Raw genomic sequence first — 26,473 nt, forward strand, 5'->3', positions numbered from 1 at the left:
TTGATACTTACTGCAGGGTAGAGCTGTATGATATTTTGGATATCAAGTTAAAAAAAATAGCAGAGATAAATCCCTCCATGTGACTATAGCATTTTGAATGTTGTCTTTCAGCAGGTGAAGATTCAGATAAAGTGACTCACGGGTTGGTCTGTCCAAAGATAAACATGGAGCTGTAAGGCAGGATGGGTTTGGGTCCAATTGGACCCACTTCTTCCAGGTTCCTCTCAGTCATGGGCATTGTCTCACAGTCCATACTGTTCACTGGAGAGACAGAGAGAGCAATGAGGACAGCATTCGCTCATTATGTCATTAACAAATACACCTTGTTGTGTTACCGTAGTTTAAACACTTTTGTCCAAGGGTACAAAACCTCAAGGCATGTCAAATTCATATCCCTGCAAAATACAGTTTATTAAGTTGTTATATAGTTGTAGTTATAACCTATGGTTGTATAATTCCCACGACACACCTTGACTTGCCTTAAGGTACACCGGTGTGCCTCAGCAAACTATTTGAGAAACACGTACTTGATGGTAAGAAGCACAGAGTTTTTAAGGAGTTACAAGCCATGACTTTACAGTGCATATATTTTGCATCAATATTGTGCATTTATAGTCTGTAAATACTATGTTGACCTCATTCTTGTTAGAATAACCAAGGGTTAAATAGTGCTAGGGGCTGTTCAAGGACCCTAGCTATTAAACTGTTAAAGTTTCCCCCGTATATATCACCATTTCAGGATTAAAAATCAAAGTACACAAGAAGCAGGTCAGACCAAGCAACGCTTGCCATTGGTTTGCAGAGCCTCTACACTCAATTCACTCAGTCTTTTCAGGCAATGCCTCTTTTTCTCTGTCTAAAATATTTAGGTGCACTGGAAGTAACTGATAGCTGCAGTGTTGTTCACACACTTCACTGGTAAGCTGGGTTACACTGGAGCATTCGGTGTAGTTTAGAGGAGCAAGCTTTTCTCCACATTTCTAATATTCCCTCTACATGGATCTGCAAAGCTTTAGGTCTGTGTTTAAAAAGGTTTATTCCCATTTTCCCTTTTTTCTTTGTTTTTTTCATTTTTCTTTGACACTTTTTTCCACATTGTAATGACTGCCATGCAGTAGTGAAAGCATTTCACTACTGCCGGGGCCGGTACTGACTTTGTATGAGGGTGGTTTCTCCAGGTGGAGAGGTAATTGTCACAGGAGGGATGTGGACTGAGGTTTGTCCAGTCCGTCTGACATTTTTCTGGTTGTCCGAGTCCTCCGGTCGTTCAGCAGGCCAGTTGGTGCCATCAGAGCCCTGCTGGGGTGAGATGGTGAGAGACTCCCCCTCTGAGTCTCCAAACCTGAACATACAAAAAAGAACAGCAGCTGGGGTATGAAAACAAAGAAAATTAACAGATAATATCAACAATAAATTTGCTCTATGAAACAGTCTGTCATTTTCAAAAACAGCTGATGGATCAGCAGGGTGAGTTAAAAAGATTTAAAAACAAATGAAGTAAACTCTAATTAGTGTCAGAAGATGACCTTTGGCTTGTCCACTGAGCTGTCTTTTTTCATCAATATTGTGCATCTTTTTTCAGTGGAATGAGACATTAAGGAGCAGTGGTGGACTTATTTTACATCACTGTGACTGCAGGTAGACACTGACATGGGTTAACCAAAGTGTGTTAGAGGGACAATAAAGTATGCAAGTACTTCAATAAAGAAATATGAATGCATTAATCATGGACCTTAACTAATCACCATTAATGCATTAATGCTGAAAGCCCTAGTTCCACTAGTTTAGATGAACCTTACGTCATCACATTGTGCAACAGGCTGCAGAAAGCTGAATATAAAGTTACCATTCTTGTCTTTTCTATCATTGCTGCAGCCACTGTGAGTCTTACCTGTGACTGTGGGTCTTCTCTCTCTCGTTGGACTCCTCTCCTTCAGCCGTGGACTGACCTCTGGATCCATGAGTCCGATGTCTCCTCCTCTCTCCATTCTCTGTTCGGGAGTTCTTATCCCCGTCCCTGTTACACGAACGTCCATCTTTGTGTCGGGACCTGCGCTCCCCCCTCCCTCCGCTGTTCACTGTCCCGTTGCCCCCTCTGGACTGACGGTGTGAGTGGTGATGGCGATGCTCCCTCTCTCCTCCTCCACTGTCATCCATCGAGCTCTGATGGTGATGCTTCCTGCCTCCCTCCCGGCTTCGTGACCTCTCGCTCTTCCCGTCTTTGCCTTTGCTACACTCGTGGTCTTTGGAGCGGCTGTGATGGACGTGGTGCCTCTCATCTTTGCTGGTGTCACCATTTTCGTTGGCTTCTTCTCTCCTTCTGGCCCGGTCTCTGTGGCGGTGGTGGCGGCGAGGCTGGTGGTGCATGGCAGGAGGTGGAGGAGGAGGGTCTGCAGTGGTCTCGGCTTCTTCTGGCATGCACTGTTTGTGATGGTGGTGCTGATGGCCCCCTATAAGAGGTCCGTCACGAGGTTCGACCACCAGCGGCCGGTCCAGGTGAGTCTTCATGTCAGGCCGAATGTTGAGAACGGAGGACAGGCGAAGACGCTCCTCAGGCTCCAGCTCGCTGTAGAGGGCCTCACAGCTGGCCCAGTTCTGCCTCCTCAGCTGGTTGGCCCTCTGCTCCCACACCGACATTGTCTTCATAGACTTCTGCTGCTCCTTACTGAGGGAGGAGGAACCAGACAGATCAAAACTACTGAGATGGATCTAAGTGAATAAAACACTGTGTAAATGTTTTGATAAATCATCAGTCCCGCTGCTTTCACACAGGATAGAAGCATTTCCAATGGATGCATGGTTTCCTCTGAGGTGTGACACATTCAGTATGTATGTACTTCTCAATTCATGACTTCATGGCAAATAAAACCAGCTGTAAATTTCACTCTACATCTCATGATGGCACTTTGTCCCTACATGCTGAATGATTTACAGTATGACCAAAGAGCAATGAAGCTTTCAACACAGCCAACATTGGGTCCATTTATCACAGTCTGCTGTGCAGAGAGCTCATCCATGAATATGTCTGAGAAAACGCCAAGCATGGCCACGTTACCATGCTTAGACATGTTTATTCTGTCAGTTTGTGTCTGTGTTACAGCTCTTTAAAATGGCAGAATGGATGCAGATTAGAAACAGATCTTACATGAATCTGAATCTCTAATGGGTTTTAAAGAAGGATATTTTAATCCCTACAATCCACGACCCAAAAGTGGGTTGTGGATTGCAAATTGGTGAATGATATTTAACTGTATAATGGATAAGGAGAAAATTCTGGTTGTTTGTTGTGAGATTCTGACCTATTTATCCTGTTATCTTGGACTGAAATATTTCAAAGAAAGCTGGTTCTCCTATGATAATGTCTTCATTTCTTAAATTCCTTTCAAAAACTGAAAAATACTATGTCATGACAACAAAACAGAGAAAGACTGCTTTTCTTTCTCTGTATACCCCAAGCTCTTCTCCTCATCAGTTACTGCATCTAGTTAAACAACCGAGAACATCGATTTCTCCATAGTGTACAGACATAGAAAGCTTTTTTTTTTTTTTTTTGCCTGCCAGGGGGGTGGCTTTATAGTGTGACAACCCCATCAAAGTTATGAGCTGGTAATTGATTCATTTTAGTAACTAATTTTTCTTCACAAATCATAGAATTCATAGAATGGACAATGAGCCTGCAAGTAATCATTATCATGACATCAGATGTAAATCATTAAATACATGATCATCACTTGACTACCAGACCTTTTACACCTTTAACAAAGCTATGACTGTACCAAGACTGTACTATAGGAGATGATACAATGTGAGACATGACGAGACAATATGGTACAAGGCGATACAAGAGGGGATGATACCAAACGATACGGTAGAGAAGACATTATTACAGATAGCATGATTTGATACAACACAAGACGAAACAAGATAAGACAAGAAAACACAATATGAGATAATTGGATAGAGATGATATGGTATGAAACGAGACAAGAAAATATGAAACAAGATGATACGGTACGGCATGATACCACACAAGACATGACGAGACGGTATGGTACAAGACGATACGATAGAAGATGATGCCAAACGATATGGTAGACAAGAAAATACAAGATGAGACGACACGATAGGATACAATACGATACAATACGATACGGGTTTATGAGACAAGATGATATGAAACGAGACAAGGCAAGACGAAATGAGATGATACTGTACAAAACCGTACGACAGGATACATGAAGAGATGGTATGGTACAATACGATCGGAGATGACACGAGACAAGATAAGATGATATGAGATGATAAGGTACAAGACAACATGATAGTATACTAGACGAGACATATGAGATAAGATGATACAACAGTTTAACTGGATGAGATGAGACTATAGGATAGTATAGGACTAGACAGGACAGGAGAGGATAAGATGGAAAAAGATAGGAAAGGTTATGACACAAAACAACATGAGTCAATACGATACAATACAATACTAGACAAGATGAGAAAAGATGAGAGGATACAATATTGTACTAGATAATATATGAATATTTATGATACAAGACAAGACGATGATAGGACACCATACAGTACGACTGGATAAGGACAGGATAGGATACAATACAAGAAGAGAGGAGAAGAGGAAAAGAGCAGAGAAAAGAAGAGATGATACCATACGATACAATATTAATGGATGCGATACGATACACTTTATTATCCCCCTAGGGAAATTTGTCTTGGACTCCAACTGCTGTACTGCAACAATGATAAGCTAAAATGTTGAATTTTGGGGTTTTAGAAAAGGCATAACAGAGTCCTTAAAAAAGTGTTCTAACATCCATATATAGTCAGGGGGCTGATAACTGTTTTTTATTAATGAATTTAACTTTTTACACCTGATGTCATCATAATGATTGAATGCTGATTTTTAAAACATTGCTAAAATTGCATCCTTATGAGTTAAACACGACCTTTGATTTTTGACTTCTGAGACGTATATGTGCTATTTGAAGGTAAACAGATATAGGTGAGAATATAGCTGATATGGGGAGTTATTTAAACCTCTTTTAAAGAACACATAATACAGAAAACAATGCTTTGGGTGAAGTAGTTGTTGTGGTATCACACACCACAGCTGAGCAGATTTAGTCCATGATGAAGCAGCCTGAAGAAACAGAGCGGTATAATGTTATTAAGATGCTCTTTTTTTAAAAGACAGTAATCTTCTCTGTGCACAAATTGGTGTAAAATCTGTCCAGAGACCATTTTAAGGTCTTTCTTTATCTGGATCAAATATTAACTACACAGGCTACGAGCTACATCAATATTTGGTTGACTTCTCCTCTTTAAATTGTCATAAATCTGATAAATTCCATTTCTGCTTGACTCCAGTTACAGTTGCTTTTTTTTTACTTAGTTTTGGGGGGAGAAGTCAGTTGTCAAATAACTCCTTCACCCTGCAGCTTAATCATTCAGAATGACTGTTCCTGTGCAAATGGAGTAACATCTACGTACATGTTTGAAACTTTAAGAGTTAGCTTGCTTCACTACTTTCTATAAACTCAGGCATAAAGGTGAATGAAACTGACACTGGATTGTTGAATGAAGAGAAAAGCTTGCAACATGGCTGACAATGCAACTATGAGGAATGTGGTAATGCATGTTCATTGTCATTACATTTGACCACCCTGCTTTAAGGCGGCTGTGTTTACCTCAGGTAGTGATGGACGGGGGTGCAGACATAACTCCTACAAACACATAAAGGGAGCAACATTGAAACAAACAGAAGGAGAGAAGGAACTTCAAAGGGGCAGAAAGTTTACAGACAGAAGCACAGAGGGGGCAAAAAGCTTCAGGAAACTGACACGGGGAGGGAGGCATGTGAAGTAGGAACGCCAAAATATACAGAAACCATAAAACAAAGTGTGTTTGCTGAAAAAAGCAGGGAATGATGAGTTCAAATACTTCATACCGATAAAACAATCAAGACATTAGTCTTAAAGACCCTTGTTTTTCTTAGAAGACATTTCCTTTCACTGAGATGTCTAAAGCTTGGTGAAGGCCGGGGATGTACGTGCTGTTAACTACTTATACACAGACGAAACATGGCAGCCACGTATCCCCCATATCAGTTGTCGCTCGTTCTCTTGCTGGCACATATCCTGCTCGTTTGTGTGTAGAAATAAGGGCCAGTGTATTAAATCAAGAGTCCAAGCTGATAAATATTGATCAGCACTTGATTTTACAACAGTCATTGCAAAGAAGAAAATAGTACAGATATTGTAAGAGAGGTTTACCTTTAGAAGAAGTATAATATTTAAGGTCATGCAGGAATTTTTGCACTTGCTCAGAAATGAGAAAATGCATGCTTGTTATTTTTAGATGCACATATTATTCCAAGAAATGCATGCACCTCAGTCAACAGTGTGGATATACATTTCTGGACTTTGACATATAAAAAGGAAAAAAAAACAAAAAAAAAAAAAACAAAAAAACAAAAAACAACCAACCAAACAAAAAAAAAAAACCACTGCTGTCATCTCATTTTTTTGAGTTTTGAGTTATTTTTGATATAATAAACAGTAGAATTTGGAATTAACAAAAATAGAAAGAAGAAAAGGTAAAATAAAGAAAAAGAAAAAGACAAAAAACAAGGGACGGGAAGCTATAGACTTCACGCTGAGAATTTTAGAATGGGGCACCAGAATTCTTGCCTTTTTTTTGTCCTCAAAGTTGGCTTGTGTCTAAAATTTAGGCCTCTTGCTTCTTTCTGCATGTCATCCCCCCATGCATGGGTTCTCTCCAGGGGCTGTGGCTTCCTCCCATCACCAAAAAAAAATGCTCATTAGGTTAATTGGTGACTTTTAAATTGGCCATAGGTGTGAATGTGAGCAGACCTTGTTGTTGGCCACTGACCAGCTGGCATGGGCTCCAGCCCCCCATGAGCCCCAACGGGATAAGCGGTGTAGAAAATTGATGGATTGATGGACATTTTGCATCTTATAAAACAAGCATTCTCTGAGATGTATGCAAATCTCTGCAGGGATGTGTTTTCCAGCTCAACATGGACTAGTAGATTTGATTAGTTGTATCATCGTCTGCAGCCTTTAATCTCACAGCACACATCATAGGTGACTGGTGGTCACCAGTGTTATCCACAATACCAAGCACAGGGCTTGCAGTCTGTGTCATTTCTATGTGTAATAATCTTTTTTAAACAATGACATGTGAAGGCCGCTGTGCAAGGCTACAAGGATCTACAGTGCATGCCACTTCATTTCATTGAGGCAGAGGTATAAATCAGGCTTAACTACACACCGAATAACCAGACGGCAAGCACTGTGACTGGCCTACTGAATAGCACCGGTGACAGCCATAATATTTACATTCATGTTTGGTGCACTCTGGTGTGATAGATAAATGGTTGTAGACACTGACACACCTAGTCAAATCTATGTGCAAATATCTGAAAATATCAGACTCATCGATGCCTCTCTTAGTGGCCACAAGTGCAAAAACTCCTCCATCCTCCCACTCAGCTCACTCAGCATCCTTACTTTTCTTCTCCTCTGATGTTTCCCCTCTGTTATTATTTGCAATAACTACAGTATAATCAAAAGCTGATCAGTATTTATCAGCTCAAACTCATGCAACACTCAGTTTTAGTTGCAAGGCTTTCCTGTAAACAGAAAATGTGGCAGCAGATCAAGGAACTGGCATTGAAATTCTACGGTTAAATTGTGTTTGAGTGGCAATGTGGACACACCAACATGCAAATCTCTAGTGCTCCACCACAGTCACTAGCAAAAGCATACACTAGACGCAGAATAAACCAGGCCATGAAGGACTCCATGTAGGCTTCAGGGCCATGCATACTAACATATTCTATGGCATAGATTTCATACAGAAATATAATTTAGGTTTAAAGCATTGCACCTAAACCCACCACATCCTACAGCACTGGTTAATCTGTCCTGTGGTTCAGCCTATGCATTCTTTTATCTGTTAACATCCACTGCCACAAGGCAGCACTACAGTAAACTCTTATTATTTACCCTTTTTTAACCTCAGTCTCATTCAAGGTCAAAAACTGCCCTGCAAAACAAACCTACTCATTTTATAACTGTGTGCTGAGATATGGTGAAGTTGTGTCACTTTTTACATTTCAATCATAATATAGGAAAGAAAATGTTCAAAACAGTTAAAAAATATGACTTGAATGCCCACCGAACCTCTAATTCTGTCTTGCAGCAGTGAGAGTATCTTCCAAGCTGAAATCTCAGCCCCTAAGCTGCTATCTAGCTGGAGAGAGTCGATAAGATCTGCTTTAAGATGAGAAGATAAACCCTTTCCTGCCTGCTGGGAACAAACCTTCATATTACAGAAATAGCAGCTGCTGCAATGAACAAACTCTGGTTGGCAGTTGGCTGTCTTAATGCCACTGAAGAGCTACTCAGTTTTTTGACACCTGGGATAAATATTAAGACTTTACAAATAAAAAAAGTTTGTTTTTGTCACTGTCAGGATCACAGTGTTATTCCAAATGTCTGCAAACATTTCAAACTGGTTCCCAACAGAGACAGACTTCTGAGAAAAACACTTTAAAGCAAACCATTTGTCACAGTATTTAAAGGGGGAAATAAACTTTTTCTTGATTATAAAAGCTTACATTTGGGTATCAGGAGAATCTACTGCCCCATATAATGTGAACTATGTCAAACAAGTCCTTGATGCATTTGCGGACTTTGTTTGAAAATTCATTCAGGATCTGCTCTCCTTGTGAGGTCAGTATGAGTCATTTAAATAAGCTCACCCTTCACTTGGTATCTACACCAAACAGAGCCAAACTAAAGTGAAGGTCCTCCACTGTTAACCTCACAAGAGGAGGAGCTGCTGGAGTAACGAGGAGTGAAGAAACTGCTCTGTTTTTGGCTGCAAAGACAGACATGTGTCTTAAGACCACACTTCAGCCTCGGAGGACATAAGAGAAAAGTGGCTGGACTTTGTTGTGTATAAAATACAGTCCAGCTGCATTTGCTCACATACTGCACTGCATAGTACAACCTGAATTCAGAAAAGTTTGGGCGCTGGGTAAAATGAAAATAAAAACAGAGTCTAAGAAAGTAGGAACAGGGCGACAAAAGGCTAGAGAAGTAAGTGGTACTAATGGAAAAAACAGCTGGAGGAGAATTTTGGAACCAGTAAGGTTATTTAGCAACAGCTTAGAATCTTGACTGGGTATAAATGGAAGATTTTAGCAAGGCTGAGTCACTCAGAAATAAAGAGGAAAAAACTGCATCCAGAAGCTTTGGAACAGTTTCAGAAAAATGTTCGTAAACTCAAAATTGCAAAGATGTTTAATATATTCCACCATCTACAGTCTATAATATCAACAAAGACTCGGAGAGTCTGGAGAAATCTCTTTGAGCAAGGGACAAGGCTGTACGTCAGTACTGGATGCTCATGATCAGGCATAAATCTGTGCTGGAGGCAAAATAGAAAACTGTTCTGTGGTCAGATGAATCAAAACTTGCATTAGTGGATGGCATGGCGAATTGTGTTCCTAAGCCTATGCAGAGATTTCCAGTACAGAATCATGTCGAAGCCCAAAATATCACAAGCATCAAATATCGATCTTCAGTCTTGTCCCTTGCTCACAGAGATCTCTCCAGATTCTTTAAATCTTTTGATGATATTATGGACTCCAGATGATGGGATATATAAAGTCATTGAACATTTTACATTGAAAAACATTTTTCCAAAACTATTCCACAATTCTTATACAGTTTTTCACAGACTGGTAAACCTCTGTCAATCTTTGTTTCTGAGACTCTGCCTCTCTAAAATGCTCCTTTTATACCCAGTCATGTCACTGACCTGTTGCCAAGTAACCTAATTATTTGCAGAAATCTCCTCCTGTTGTTTTTAAATAGGACCACTTACTTCATCAGCCTTTTGTTTCCCTGTCCCTACATTTTTGAGATGTCCTGTTGTCATTAAACTGAAATTGAGCTAATGCTTTCTTGAACTGGTAAATGTCTCAGTTTCAACATCTGATATGTTTTTCATGTTCTATCGTGAAAAATATGGTTATATGAAATTTGCAAATAATTGCTTTCTGTATTTATACAAATTTCACACAGCACCCCAACTTTTATGGAATTCAGGTTGTACATTCTGGTCAAATCAGTACACACTGCCAATATAGCTACGACTACAACAATAGTCATCATTTCAAACTTTTTTCATCCACAACAGATTTTGTTAAACTGTAAAATTCCCAAAATGCTCCAGGAAACACAAATATTTTAATAAAGGAAAAATGTTCAACATTTCAGCAGGAAAAAAAAAGAACATTAGCTATTTTATCAGTAATTACCAGAGCAAACAATGAAGAACAGACTTAAAATACCTTGATTTGTTGTTTTTATGTCTTTGTGCTCTCATAGAAATGAATCACAGCTACAGATAAAAATGAACACAAACAGGACAAAGAGTGATGTCTTTAAATCTAAAGAAAAAAAGGTGGTGGAACTAAACAAAAATCTGTCGTTGACAGAAGGATGTGGATCACAGATGGTCCAATGACTACAAACACTGATGATGTGAAAAAATGTCAAACAAATACAGGAACAGAAATACTGAAACAAACACTCAGCTCCACAAGAAGGCTGGAGGGAATGTCAATGATCATTTTTGGACTTTTCACACAGAAGAATGATTTAATGATGACGGGGTTTGGCAGCAGCAGAGGAGGGGTGTTGAGAGAAGGATGATGGGAGGATTTTAAATTGTAACAGAGAGGTAATAACTCACAGTGAGTTAACGCTGCAGATGGATGAGCTGCTAGAGTGCGCGTTACCTCGACTGCGTGTTAGAAAACTGCACATGCAACAAAACAAAAATGGGGGAGGGGGGACATCATAAAAGGATGAAGTCAGAGAAACAGTGGGACACCAGTCGACATTTTGATGTCATCCCTGGAGTCCGTTCGCCTCCCATCACATTTCCATGCAATGGGCGGTCGAAGCTCAGAAACACAAGACTGAGACTGAACCAGCAAGGAAATGTCACACAAATGGATCATCAGGGACGTATGACCGCCTTAGAGACAATTTGTTCTTTTTGTGGTTAAATGTGAAAGGTAAAAAAGGTTAGAGTGCAGAAAGGAGAGAACGACATTCAACTCAAATCAGCCAAATGCCACTGTAACTCATTTTAGAGGTTTTTATGGAGTTGTTTTGCTTGAAGCAAGAGAAAAATGTCACCAGTGGAGCTGAAAAATACAACTGTTCTTTTTGGAGATCATGTTGGAGTTGTGATGTGACAGTAAACATCAATGTTAACAGTGAACACACTATGCTGCTATTTCAAGAATACTGTTGGACCATAGACTCTAGAGAGAATTGGACGAGGCCTATTGTAAGCTGTCTGACAATAGGCGGACTCGAACTGCTTTTGAAGCCAATCCGCAGCAGGCTCCTTTCTGAAAATCTCTGTCTCAACCGAACTTTCTATCAACCTTATGGCCCGCCCACTAAGATCAACTTCCTGTCAGCTAACTAGCTAGCATTCTGGTTGACAGAAATGTAGCTTCTGCCTGTCAAGCTTTCTGTCAATCAAATGAGACGCGCCAATCAGTGCACAGTGAGGTTTTTTCCTAAATATGATCTAAACCAGGGGTGTCAAACTCAAGGCCTGGGGGCCAAATTTTGCCAGTGGAACAGTTAAATCTGGTCTGCAAGATCATATATTTCTGTTATATCTGGCCTATCAGTATGCAGATTTCCTTAAGTATAAACATGTCAACGTATCCTTGATGATTTAAGATATCCTTGTTAAGTCATAAAACAATTAGATAAAAGTCAGGACAATGGGAAAATATATTGATTTGTGGTTTTATTTCATATTTTCAATTTTGCATCTCACAAAAATGACTCAAAATTGGGATTTTGACTTTTTATTTTGTATTTTGAGCATTTCAATTCATTATTTTTACTTCTCATATAATATTTTGATCTTTTAGATTCATAATTTAAAATTTTAAGTCATGTTATGACCTTTAAACTAATTATTTTGTATTTATCTCATATTTTCAATGCCTTACTTTGACTTCATAATCCCATAATTGAACTTTAAGACTCACAATTTAAAATTTCAAATTATATTTTGACTATAATTTCATGATTATAAATTTTATTTCATATTTTGACCCTTTAAGATCATAATTTTGACTTTCTTTCTAATATATGTGCCTTTAAAAACATTATTTTTCAATTTCATGTTTGACCTTTTTGAACTAATAAATTTACTTTTCTCAGATTATGAGCCTTTAAACTCATCTTTCTTCCCTTTTAAACCTCAAAATCATTTATCATTGGTGCATAGTTTTTTTTCATATTTCAATACTGGTGAAATGAGCCTGTTAGGCCCTCAGGTTAGACCTGAATCCAGAAACCGGCCCCTGCTGTGATTGAGTTTGACACTCCTTATCTTAACGATTGTAGTACAAATAAATTCACCCCCATACAGTGTGAGGACATGATGACATTAGCTAATGAGACGCGTTGTTTTTTTTTTTTTAACCAGGCTTAAAAAACAGTTTATTTCTTGTGTAAAATACATCTGTTTAACACGTGTTCAGGCGGGACTTCCAGTGTTCCTGCAACCAGCCTCAAGTGGACACTCGCAGCATTGCAATTTTTTGTACTTCCGCATTGGCTTCATTTTTCAGAACCAGAGGTTGCCGCTAGTGTTGGATCTACCAGAAATACTTCAGCATCGACTGATTAACTGGTTTTTAATATGGAAAAGTGTGATCAATCCTAAACTTTGTATAGAAATGGGAGCCTTCATATACACATCCATCCATTCATCCATTTTTCTCTGGCTGCTGCAGCAGGCTATGTAAGATGACCCAGACATCCATCTCCTAAACGATGCTTTCCAACTCCTCGTGGGGGATCCCAAGACATTCCCAGGCCAGAAGCGATATATGATCCCTCCAGTGAGTTCAGAGCTTTTCACAGTCATACAGAATAGAGTAGTCAGTGGGGAGAAGCAGCCATGTGTGTTTTTTTCTGCTGGCATTTCCTCCTTTTAAATCTTTAATTATCAATATGTTATTTATGCCAGTTATGCAGTTTATGCTTTGTGATGCATCTCACAGTATGGAGCATTTTTATCTCCTATATGTTGAAGCCATTAAATGAAACCAAACACACTAGGTTTGTGAGTATAGAATAAAGAGTAGCTAAAAGCAGGGGTGTAGCTAGGGTTTTTGGGCCCCCCGAAAGAACATTACACAAGGACCCCCTTAACCGGTTAGCCAAGCAACAAATGTTGCATCATCTCTATAAATATCCATGCATTTTAATGCTTTTTTTTTTTTTTTTACCATATTCCCAATCAAAATCAAATATACTTGCATTATTTTGCAGCGCTGGACTACACCATTTGGACATCATTAAGGGGGGAGCAGGGCCCCCCCCAGTATTGTATTTAACTCTATTTGATACAAATTTCAGTCTGTTGAGCCATCCATTTAGTCACTTTTGATTCAACAATGACACTAATTACTAAGAAAAAATAAATAAAAGAAAAAAAAAACCTTCAGCCCCTCTCTACTGTGGGCCTGGGTAATCAGTACCCTTTAACCCCCTGTGCTACGCCCATGCATAAAGAGGCATTGCAATCTAACATCCTGTATAGAATGGAGTAATGGCTGCTCCACCTTGTATTTGAGATGCAGTGTTATATTCTGTTAACTACTGGAACTCACTCTCTGAATGGACGCTGCTGCACAGTGGACTTCAGTGAAAATTCACAACAACAGTGGAAATTTAAATGAGCTTAAAATAGATGGTAGATAGACATGAACCAGATCATCACCAGTTTCAAAAGATTCAATAGTGATAAGGTGGGGAAAAAATGTCTGAAATGTTTGTTTTGTTGATTCACCATTAAACACAAAAAGTGTTTAAGGTCATAAAATCAAAAGAAACATATAAATCTGATTTTTAAATAACTTCACATGTTTAAGATCATGAGGAGACTTAAAGGGATATTTTGGGATTTTTGAAGTTAGGTTTTGAAGTTAGGTTTTGAGGTGCTTGGCTTTAGTAGTGGCATTAGCCTCCAGTGATTTCTGTGAAAGTTGCTCCTGTGGTTATTACGAGCTCAGAGAGATCCACAGCATAATCGCTGTAGATGGGAACGTTTTATCCACGTAGTTCAATGAGTTTTACGGTAAAAAATGGGCCAAGAAAATATGTTGGCTTGCCTGTGCGCTGTGTCGAAAACATACAAAGCTCTACATTTCTCAAAAAAAAAAAAAAAGTCTGTGCCAGGCACTAATTTACGATACAGCTTTTGGCATTTTGCCTCCCTCTGCCGCGCACTGATCCTCTTATCAGCTGTGTGGGTCTGCGGCCTTCTACAGGGATAATAACACCACAGCAAGCATGGGTTTGCATTTTCCACACCTATACCACCAGGTAACCCAGGATCTCTCCTGCTCAAAACTTTCAAATGTCATAGCCACTTTCAAGTGTCTATAACCAAGTACCTCATACGACAAATACAACAAAAATTCCTTTAAAATCTGACAGAGTGAGAGTCTGTCTGTCAGAAAGATGTTTTACATCCATCAAGGGGTCAATAAAGTTTCTACCAGTCTGATCATTAATGAGCATCAGGTTTTGTTTATGTTTTATGATATCAATATTTTCCCAAGGTTACTCCTATTTTTCATCGTGTGTGGTGCTCTATAAAAGAATCATTGTTTATAAAACACAGAGATGTTAATCAGATGAAATATGGGTAGTCTACATGTTGAATTAGGATGATTAAAACATTTATATTAAATCTGGTAGAGAGAGTCTGCATCTTTTTTAAAAGACCAAAGGTTTCTCTTCATGTTCAGGTGTTTGTGATCCTACAGACACCAAACAAGGTTAATGTGGAGATTTGATTAGAATAAATATAGTTCATATTTAACAGACACAATGAGCTATTTAAGCTACTACTTTCTGAGGTTCAGCTCCACCAGTGACATTCTTTATGCTGAAACAGAGATCCCCGTGCACAGCCTTGGCTGTCAGGGGCCGGCTGGTTACAGGAGCAGAGTAAACAAATAAAGAAATAACCCTGCACACTGAAAATGGCTTTTCTGTGAATTTATCATGAGCGAACAGTGCCTTTAGCTTCTTCATACTGGGGGAACCTGAAGAAGTAACAGGTGAAATGTGCCGTTTGATCAAAATAAAGTCACACTAAAGCCATTTTCAGTGTACGACATGTATGCTTCTAAAGCTGCAGTTCAGGGTTTGTTTAACAAACTCATACAAAAAGATTTTGCAGGTTAACACAAACTAGTGTTTAACATACAAACATGCAACACATAGAAAACTAATAAATCAGAAGAGAGCACTGTAAAAACAGTGGGTTAAAAACTGACTCAGACAGGGTGCACCACTGGAGGAACTAGACTCAATACCAAAGACTTTTCTGTTTTAAACTGTAATTATGAGTGTTAAATGAGTTCAGATATTCCATTAGTGCTCGGACTTTACTTCAAATGTTTGGACTGAACTATGTTAACCCACACAGTGTCAATGTTTAGAGCATTTTAAACAAAAAAAGACAAAATATGCAAAATTCCCCTTGTAGTTACCTCATCAAAAAAGGGCTCATGACTGTATCATACGTACATAAGCGATAAATAAGTGAACATTTTACAGGGTTGGGGTAGGATTAGTCCAGCCCTTTTTCACTTCCTGCCCCCATCTGATATTTTCGTGTCATCAGGAGCATATGACCACAAACAGCCAATCAGAGAAGGGATACTAACTTTTGATTTTAAATCTGATGTTAACTTTGATAAAATTATATTTTTGCGCTGGTTAAACGGCATATTTTCATCGACACATTTAGAGGTACAAAAAAGAGCAATATGTGAAAAGATCTTTTTATCATAATAGTGTTAAATTTATTTATCAAGACAAGAACAAAGAGCCACACTGAGAGCTTCTCTTGACCAGCCTTGGCATGAGTTTTATCTACCTTAAGCTTCACTGTTCAAAAGCTATAGCAGAATTTTTTTGTCAAGCAAAGGTTTGTTAGGGAGCTGCACATGCCTACCACGTTGTTTTGTCTTGTCGCTCTGATTGGCCGTAATGAATGTGGTAAACAGAACATTTGTTCACCTTCTGAGAACTTTTTAAAAAATCTATAAAAAAGTCTATCTGGGAGGTCAAGGTGTACAAGAATTCCTACTTCCACTTGATTTGTTATAACATTTACAGTTTCATTTATTCATTTATTTGTTGATCTGGATTAAACATACACAGATAACTATAAGAATTGTTGTTTAATTGGCTTAATTTATGATTTATCAGTTAATTGGTTGTTTTTTATCAGTAAACTTCCTCCAAGAATGCATTTGACAACAAGCAGGAAAAACACATGTATACTATTAACATAAAACGAAGCTGGGAAAATATCAAAAATATGAACAAAACATAAAAAGAGACAACAGTCAAAACAAAAAAAAAAGAAAAATCCTAAAAATCATCTATTCATATGTATTTTTCCTGATATTTGTAAAGTCTTGCATTTCAGTTATTTCCTAATAATGTCTTCAGTGAGTTTTTTAACTCTCCGTGTTATAGGCTGAATATTCTATGAGTGCACAGAAGGCCGAGGATTAAACATTAAAATTCTTTATGTGTGCAGCCTGTGGAGACGGTTTATTGACCGGTTGAGTCAGCTGTGTGCTGTTTCAGTGTTTTTGTGAGTCAAAGAAGAGACGGACTTACGCTGTGATGGAAATGTTAGCGGCCGACATGGGGCTGACCTCCTTTACCTCCTTGGCCTTCTGCAGAGCTAGCTTCTTATTGATGGCCTCCTCCTGCTCCTCTTCATCCTGGACAGTGTGTGTGCAATAACATACAAGCACACAGTACAAACACATGTTAGAGTTTGAGACCTTTAGGCTGCATTAGTCTGACCTTTATCTACACGTTCATTCATGATGACAGCATGAGTCTGTACAGAGCACCCTGCTGAGGCCTGTACTATGAAGCAAAAATATGTCCACAATCCCCCCAAGAATTAGAAAAAATTTAATTCCCTTCCCACTTCTCTTTCTCCACCTTACAGAAAATGAGTGCTGGAATGAGCTGTTCTCAGATTTTCCCCTCATGATGTCATATGGAGAGTTAGGATGGTCCTCCCTGCTTCAAGGAAAATCCCACCCTAATCTCCTGATCCTGAGAGGAGGATGGCAACAGCCATTAAGCCACAGCCATTTCCTGAGAGGGGCAGAGTCTGGAGCAGAGTCAGATAGACTCCCTAACATTTAAAGCCACAGACACAGAAACAGCTCATTCTAAGCAGGGCTGAAACAGAGAGGTTTTTGAGACGTGCAAAAATCCAACACTGGTGTGTTTTTTTTTCAGCAACTAACTTCACAGGTATCTTTTTGGGACCTCTGAGACCCATACAAATTCATCTTAAAGGGGTAAAATGTATGACCTTAAAGTTACTGATCAAAAACCCAAAATTCTTATTTCGATTTGAGAAGCCAACTCAGTATTGTTTATCTTCTTCGTCTCCCACAATCTGATGGTAAATGAAATATGTAAATATTTGCCATGTTATAGTTAGCAGGTAAGGGGGGGTCCAGTAGTCTTCTTACAAATATTTCAAAGCACCAAAAATGTTGTTAATCTCCCTGCATTCATTACAATAAAATTATGATTTACTTGTGTGTTCTTTGGGTGTTTTACATCTATTTTAATCCCATATAATAATAATCCCACAGTAATAATAATTTTAAAACATGGACTATCAGCAGACTTCACATTGCTGTAGCTTTAAAAGGCCTACAAATATCCTATTCATATGTGATATTATATGACAGATTTACTTCAGCTTTGTTTATAAACCAGTAAGAATGACAAACATAATGGGAATGACTTCTGTGATTCATGGTATGGAGTGAAAGGGAAAAAATGTCCTCATCTAATTTTGTTCATTTCTTATCATCTGAAGACTTAAAGCGCCTTTACATCCCTGGTCGCACTGACCCATTCACATCATGTTCATACACTGATGGCAGAGGGAGTTATGGAGATTGGCCATCAATATTAGCTAATACAATTCATACATATCTACATGCAACTGGCAAAGTAGTGGGAGCAAATCGGGGTTAAGTGTCTTGCCCATGGACACATCATCGGACTGCAAGAGCTGGGGATCAAATCCAAGACTTCCGACTGCGGGACAACTATCTCTACCTACTGAGCCACAGTTGCCCTGGCACCCTGACAGTTCAGAAAAACCCAATGTGATCCCATAAAGTCCAATTAGAGCTCTAATTCAGAACTAAATCCTAAGTGTCAGTTTCATTTTTAGCCATGAATCCCTGCTCCCCTCAAGCAGTCTTTTTCTCCAATTTCTCGGCTTGAGCAGATCACTGATGCATTCTATTTCTTTGGGATCCAAAATCGTCAATCATGCACCCCTACACCCAGGGTATCTCTTCATTTTCTGGCTTACCTGATGATGCAACATGGTAACACAAATCCTCTAACCCAGTGGTTCTCAACTGGTGTGTTGGGACCCAAAAGTGGGTTGTGCAGCTGTTTTTAGCCAATAAGTCTGTGATGCATGGAAGATCCATTCAGTCATATGTCTGTATAGACCTTCCATACATCACACCAAAATTTCCCTGTTATCAGGGAAAACCAAATAAAACACAATTTAATCCTGCATGTCAGTTTAGGATTTCTAAAATAACACCTCCTGCCTCTTTGTTATGGGATGTTTTTTTCATATATGGTATATTGTATATGGTTGTTAAATAAAGATAGGGAGTTGAAAATTTGAAGACATTTGGGTTTCAAGAGGTGGTGGTGGGTCCCGAGGCAACATCAGCAGAGAACCACTGCTCTAAGCAACACTATGAGCAAAAACAACAGTTGACCCCTGAGCAAGGCCACTCACAGAGAAGGCTGGACTCTGAAAAACCGAGATAAATGGGCCCTCCCTGGATGCCATCTAATAACATCAATGCATGCATGGGATTTGTAGCATTAACACTATCCTCCTTGTTAACAATCAACTCCTGGTCTGGCTCCAATTTAGCTTTGGAGCCGCTGTAATCTAATATTACTGTCCTTGTCCAGTGGGTGCATCTGTAGCTTTGATATTAAGAAAATAGAGGCTCATATCAATTCAGGAAGAGGTGGTTCACATTTTGAAACCTACAATGATCAATAAAAAATTGATTTTTCTAATGTTTTGATTTGTAATGGTGAATATCTGTGTGTGATATAAAGTGTAATCATTGCAGAAATTTAGGATGGATCATGTCTTTCTTAATCTTCATTCACTCCTCCATGATGTTATACCCCAGACCCCCCTCCATCGGTGGCCTCGTCATCGGGCCAAAGTTTGGAGATCCAACATATCATCATATCCTACAAACAGTTACTGTCTTGTAAAAGGGGAAGAGTAGATAAAAACACAGATTTAATAAGCTTAAGGACATTTACTGGTGGATTCTGTGGCTGCCACTGCTTTTATTTCCTCCTGTAAAGAGTAATAAAAGCAGGACATCTCAGACAACAAAGAAACACCGTACCTTAGTGAGCTCCTGGGCATTAGCGAGGTTATCGACAGCGATGGCCAAGAACACGTTGAGTAGCGTATCTGGTTATTTGTGGTCTCAGGAAAAACGATCAAATGATTGATGAGCACAGAATCGATATCAACAATCATGGCTGTTCTTAGAATCAAAGATAAATACTCCACAGTTTTATAAGGCTGCCTGACAGCCACAAAGGTAAATCAATGAGGATCAAATGGGGCAGGATACAGTTTCCAAAGAGAGTGAGAACGATGAAATAAATGGAGGAGAACATCCCCCCACGGACGCCCCCCTGTGATTCGATCCCGTGGTACATGACTGCGTTCCAGTCTTCTCCAGTCAGGATCTGAGGAGACACAGAGGCCAGTTCAGAGAAACAAGCAGAGCAGGAAAAACAAAGCATGATGGAGCTGACCTTTACCTGGAAGACGGTGAGAATCGCCGCGGGGAAGGTGTCAAAGTTGGTTGTCGGTGTTTCATCTTCGAAATTAAACCTGCAGGGAGGAAACAAACAGAATCACATTCAGCCTTTCTTTACCTCCTGCAGCTGATTGTCTTCTTCATTAGGCTGCTTGACTCATTTCAGCACATATAAGCCCGTTACATTTGAATCGTCTGAGAGCCTTGCGTGTTTGACCTTATGGCCGGTCTTCCTCTCAAATGGACGAGCTGTGCTAATGCTGAAGTTTGGTATCTCTGCGCGTCTACTGGGAGCTAATTACATCTCCCTGCAATCTGAGGGATTCAGACAGAGAAGGCTGAAATGCCGGCAGACTCTGCGCCTTTTTAAAATCCATGTGAGCTTTGTTTTGAGTCTGGATCTTATTAAAAGACGACCATAGAAAGTCAAGAAAAACCGCATTATAGCAGGAGTCTGTGAGATGCAGATAGTTTTCTTTTCTAAATACTGTAGGGAAGTTTTCTCTTCTTCTACATCATACTGGGTTCCAGAGGTTGAGCATATAAATGTGTCCTATCAAATTACCTCTGTCAGGCTTGCATTATGGAGTTTACTCCTCAACATCAGTACACACATACACGTATATGTTCTGTTGCTATGACTGGCCAGTAGAGAATATGACCAACCAAATATTTGCCATATATTTTTTAAAGGTTTTCCACTTTCCAAATGAAAATTATTATGATGACTCAAACTAAAATAGAAACCAAGCTTAGCAAAGAAAGAAAAAAATAACAAAAACAATGAAAAAATAAAATTTGGTAAGATTAAAGACAAAATATTCTTGATTTTAGTCTTTGACTGGTGCATACTGACTGGGTGTCATTTATAATTTATGTTTTTTTTTCTCGCAGAATATATTTGTAATGCTCTTTCTTTTACAAACCCAATCCCAAAAAAGTTGGGGCACTTTGCAAAATTTAAATAGAAACAACAGAATATTAAAATTCATATCAGATGTTGAAAGTCAGGCATTTTACCATTTCATGAAAAATATTAGCTCATTTTGAATTTAATGGCAGCAACACATCTCAGAAGTAGGGACAGGTCAACAAAAGGCTGGAAAAGACAGTGGCCCTATTTAAAACAGCTCGAGGAGCTGTAAGTTAACTGGCAACAGGTCAGTAACATGCATTGGTATAAAAGAAGCATTTTTAGAGAGGCCCAGTCTCTCAGAAGTAAATACAGGCAGAGATTCACCAAACTGCAAACAACTGCATCAAAACATTGTGAAACAATTTAACAATTTGTTGTGCTTTGTAAATTGTACTTTATCTCGCTTTGTTTTTATGTCTGTAACTTTGTGTTTTTGCTGCTGCCTGTCTTGGCCAGGTCTCCCTTGAAAAAGAGGTTTTTAATCTCTATGGGACCAACCTGGTTAAATAAAGGTTAAATACATAAAAAGAAAAAGAAAAACATTCCTTAATATACTTAATAAAGTCCTTAATGTCATCAAAAGAGAATAAAAGAGAATATGAAGAAATCTAAGTGCAAAGTAAAGGCCAAAGGTCAACATTGGATTCTTCCAACCTTGAGGTCCTCAGACGGCACTGAATTAAATATAGACATGATTCTGTACTGAAAACCACTGCCAGGGCGCAGGAACACTTCCAGGAATCATTATCCCTCAACACAGTTGGCGTGCCATCCACAAATGCAAGTGAAGGCTGTATCATGAAAAGAGGAAGCCTTATGTGAACAGAATCTAGAAACAATGCAGTCTTCTCTTGGCGAGTCTGTAAAAATGGACTGAGGTAAAATGGAAAACTAATCTGTGGTCAGATGAATCAGAATTTAAAAGTCTTTCTGTAAGCCACAGACACTGTGTCCTGCAGACAAAAGAGGAGAGGGACCATCCAGCTGTTATTAGTGCACAGTTCAAAGGCCTGTATCTCTTATGGTATGGGGTTGCATCAGTGCCTCTGGAAAAGCACTGTCAATGCTGAAAAGTAGATAGAGGTTGTAGGGCAACATATACTCCCATTGAGGCAACATCTCTTTCAGGAACGACCTTAACTATTTCAGCAAGACAATGCTAAACCCCATATTGATCCCTCACAACAGTGTGGCTTCACAGTAGAAGAGTTCAGGTCCTGAACTGGACTGCCTGCAGTCCAGATGTTTCACCAACAGAAAACATTTGGAGCATCATAAAAGGAAAAATCCAGCAAAGATGACCCAGGGCTGCTGAGCAGCTAGAATCCTACATCAGACAATAATGGGACAACATTCCTCTCCCAGTGACTGGTCTCCTCACGTCCCAGACTTTTACAGACTGTTGTCAGAAGAAGAGGGGATGCATGGCCCTGTGCCTACTTTTCATGATGAAGATATACTCTGTCCCTAAGGTTTCAGTTTCAACATCTGATATGTTGTTTATGTTCAATTGTGGATAAAATATGGGTTTGTGAGATTTGACAATCGTGGCACCCTGTTCTTATTTACATTTTACACAGCGCCCCAATTTTTTTTTGGAATTGAGGTTGTATATAAAAAGGGCAACTGAATATTGACTCATTGACAGTTACTGGAGGGGCAGTAAGTTTGTGTGCATGAGTGAATATGAAGCATCTACATGTTCTACAATAGAATATTTAATGATCATCTTCACTTAAACCTTTAGACGTGAAGTAAATATTTAAGAGCAGCTAACTCTTTTACAACTTAGGCCTGGAAAGTGTAAGAATTAGTGTATTTAATTCTTTTTTAATATTAAATTGGAATAAATCAAATGAGAAGTGAAGAATAGCCTATTTGAATATTTCAGAGTTGTATGATGTTTACTTTTCTTGCCCATTTGGGTCTTGCACCAAAAAAGTATCCAATATAGCTAATAAAACTAACAGTAGCATCAAAAGTAATAAAAACTAAAACAAAGAAACAAAAAATGTTTCTTGCCAAATAAAAATTAAACCAATTGCTATTTTTCATCAATAAATCTAGTAGCAGAATTGTAAAACAGATAACTCACTGTCCACCAAACAGCTGCATGCCGAGCAGAGCGAAGACCACGATGAAGAGGAAGAGGAGGAAGAGCAGGCTGATGATGGACTTCATGGAGTTGAGCAGAGACACCACCAGGTTCCTCAGAGAGTTCCAGTACCTTCAGAGACAAATGCATATAGATGTTCAGAAATATCACAACACAGTGAGTGTTCCTTCCATAGAGAGACATTTCTGCTGACTCACTTGGTGACTTTGAAGATCCTGAGCAGCCTCAGAGCCCGCAGGACACTGATCCCGAATGACGCTCCAGGTTTGATGGCAGCCCAGATCACCTCAAAAATACTGCCAATAATCACCTGTGGACACAGAAGGGTTAATATAACAGGGCTTAAAAGACTGAACTAATACTTTATATACAAACAGTACATCTATTAGACAAATTTCATCAATACATTGGTAGCAGAAGTTGATAAGACTACCTGCACTGTTTTGTCTGCTTGAAAGGCTTAATATATCATAAGTTATCGATCATGTTTTTGAGCCACTTTTGTTGAACGCAGTCAGTAAAAGCATGCTGTTGGCAGAAGAAGGATGACTTTTCTGGTCAAGCAACCTGCTACTATATCAAACATCAGCTATGACTGGTATAGGTGTCAGTATTCTTCTGGGCTGCTTAAATCTGGGAAGACTCACCCCAAAGTCGAAACAGTTGAAGGAGGAGTGGAAGTAGTTCTGGGGGCCCAGACCGTACATTTTCATAGACATCTCTGCCAGGAACAGACCCAGGAATACAAACTCTGCCAGGTCTGTCAAGGGGCAATCAAAAAACACACAGATCAATGCCCCAGGTTAAAAAGGCCTCCCTGCTGGTGTACACCACTCAATAGAGCTGAGCCTGTTCAGCTGTGCCCTCATCAAATAAGACACAGAAAGAGTCCATTGTTTGAGGAGATAACTGCTGTCCTCTCCCATGATGCAATGTGTGAGCTTTGTGTTTGCTCACATGTGTGTATGTGGAATGTACAATGGCCCTCGTTTGGCCCATGTTTGCATGTGTAGATCTGCACGGATGGACAGCAGGGCATCTTAGACAGGGAAATTTACAGGAGCCAGGAACCCTGCTAGGAACAAAGTAGGCGTGTGTAACATCTGTGTGCAAGTTTCTGAAAATTAAAGAGAGAGCTGCACACTTTAATACTTTGTTTAATGATAACATGGAAATCTGTTTAACTTTGTGCTGCATCTGTGCAGAAATACGAGAAACCACAAAATCATGGAGACTGTAATAATGAGAAAAATGACATTTTTTTTTTTTAATTTTACTTGGATTCTCCTAGTCTCATTATAAAGGTTTTTTACAGCCCTCACCCTAAAAAGGATTCTCAATCACCAACAAAAGCATGCACTGTTAACTCTTAACAGCAACATGTTAAGTAATGTAAACTTTACATGTCCCAACCTTATTTTCCATTTACATGCTCCCTGTTGGCAATATTATTCATGAATTTAACACCCAATTTCACAGTTTCATGGATGAAATATAACTGTGTCCCTATCATACATTATGTTCAGTCAGAAAAAAATCGCCTCTCAGAAATCAAATCCTGGATGTCTCAAATCCATCCATTTTCTACATGCTTATCCCATTGGGGGTTGTGGGGGGTTGGAGCCTATCCCAGCTGTCACTGGGCAAGAGGTGGGGTACAACCTGGATTGTTCGCCAGTCAATTGCAGAGCTGGCATAGAGACAGACAACCAGGCACGCTCACCCTCACACCTACCGCCAATTTAGAGTCACCAATTAACCTAACGATCATGTCTTTGGTGTTGGGAGGAAGCTGGAGTACCTGGAGAGAAACCCAGGCATGCACAGGAAGAACATACAAACTCCACACAGAAAGGCCCAGAGGGGAAGCAAATCAGGAACCTTGTTACTGTAGCGCTAACCCTTGATGTCTCTCAACCCTTTGCAATCACAGAAAAAAAAACTGAAGTCATTGTCATTTGTTCTGTATGTAGAAGAAATCAAATCACCTCACAGCTAAGCAATTTAACTCCTTAGAAGAAACCTTGGTGTAATTTTTGATCGGATCTATGTTTTTAGCTTCAATTGAAAAAGTTTTTTTGAGTCTTGCGTTAATCTCAGGAATATAGCAAATGTTAAGTCACTAGTGTCATGCAAATATTAAGAGAAACTACTTCATACTTTTATTTCCCCTGCTTAGATAACTGCAACTGACTGTAAACCTGTCTCCTGTCAAAAATCGATTCATCGCCTGCAGACAGTTCAAAACGCAGCAGCTGGCTTTTAAGAGGAATGAAGCAGCATTCTAGCATCCTTCCACTGGTTGCCAGTTGATTTTAGGACTGATATTAAAAATCTTTCACTAACTTTTAAGGCACAAAATGGGCTGGCTCCTCCCTACATTTCTGAGCTATTATCCACTTATGAACATGATCGCAGACTAAGATCCTCCAGTGGAACTCTTCTGTCTGTTCCTAGGTCAGGGATGAAAACCAAAGGTGACAGAGCTTTTGCTGTAAGAACCTACCAGAGGAGATCAGACTTTATTTGATCTAAGTGAATGAAACCAAATACTTTTAGTGGTACTTACTGTGTGTATGAGTAAATGATAAAAAATAATAGGACAAATAAATAGAGACACAACAGCAAGTATCAACACAAAAATTGGTGGTACTCACATAGTGCATATGTGAGCCAGTCCGGCTGGTCATAGTGCACAATGGCCACGCACAGAGTGTTCAGGCCAACCAAACACAGAACGGTCCAGTAGAAACTCTGAGATTTGACCAGCCGGCGAATGGTGAAACGGATCCTCTTCTCTTTCCTCCTGATGTAAGACGTGCTTTCTTTCTGGCTCTTCACACTGGCCCGGGCAAACGGTGACCCTGGGGGAGCAGTTGGGACAAACACACAAAACAGGGATAAAGTAACCTGGTCTAAATCAGGACAAGACTTTAGCCAACACTCCTTAGTACAATTTAGGCTTTATTCTAGAGTAACATAATCCACATGCTCAGGAAAACCATGAAGAAAAACACAAAAATAGCAGGACTAAATATGTAAAGACCTTGGCTATTTGTAGATATAATACCAAGGTCTTCTTCATTTAGTCTGAACTAAATTAAACCTTCTGTAACTTTAAATGAAGCTCAAATGTCAAGTGGAAGTGGACACAAAAGGGAAGGAGAAAAATGGTTCTATTAGCGTTTCATTACAAGCTCAGGAAGATGAGTGGCCTCATCATTTCCTGATCTATTTTAATCCAGACATCTGACTCATCCTGTAGCACCCGGAGTCCCAAACTAAGACCTGAGATTTTACTGGCAGTTTCACCTTGAGTTCAGGTCCAGCTATATCATCAGTGTCCTTGTAAATACACTTGCATAGTGTG

General features: G+C 39.3%; 1 protein-coding gene across 1 annotated transcript in view; it reads right to left on the reverse strand.

Moving 5' to 3' along the window:
* cacna1ba (calcium channel, voltage-dependent, N type, alpha 1B subunit, a) overlaps positions 1-26,473 on the reverse strand; it is a 213,345-nt gene that overhangs the window by 70,654 nt on the left and 116,218 nt on the right. The window contains 13 exon segments of the mRNA XM_041787071.1: positions 141-261; positions 1,155-1,342; positions 1,880-2,665; positions 5,709-5,744; positions 10,813-10,878; positions 16,815-16,921; positions 19,646-19,713; positions 19,880-19,997; positions 20,073-20,145; positions 23,083-23,214; positions 23,301-23,413; positions 23,751-23,863; positions 25,761-25,967. Of these exon segments, the coding sequence (XP_041643005.1) occupies positions 141-261; positions 1,155-1,342; positions 1,880-2,665; positions 5,709-5,744; positions 10,813-10,878; positions 16,815-16,921; positions 19,646-19,713; positions 19,880-19,997; positions 20,073-20,145; positions 23,083-23,214; positions 23,301-23,413; positions 23,751-23,863; positions 25,761-25,967 (2,128 nt within the window).

Source organism: Cheilinus undulatus, linkage group 5 (assembly GCF_018320785.1).
Source record: "Cheilinus undulatus linkage group 5, ASM1832078v1, whole genome shotgun sequence".
Taxonomy (NCBI): Eukaryota; Metazoa; Chordata; class Actinopteri; order Labriformes; family Labridae; genus Cheilinus; species Cheilinus undulatus.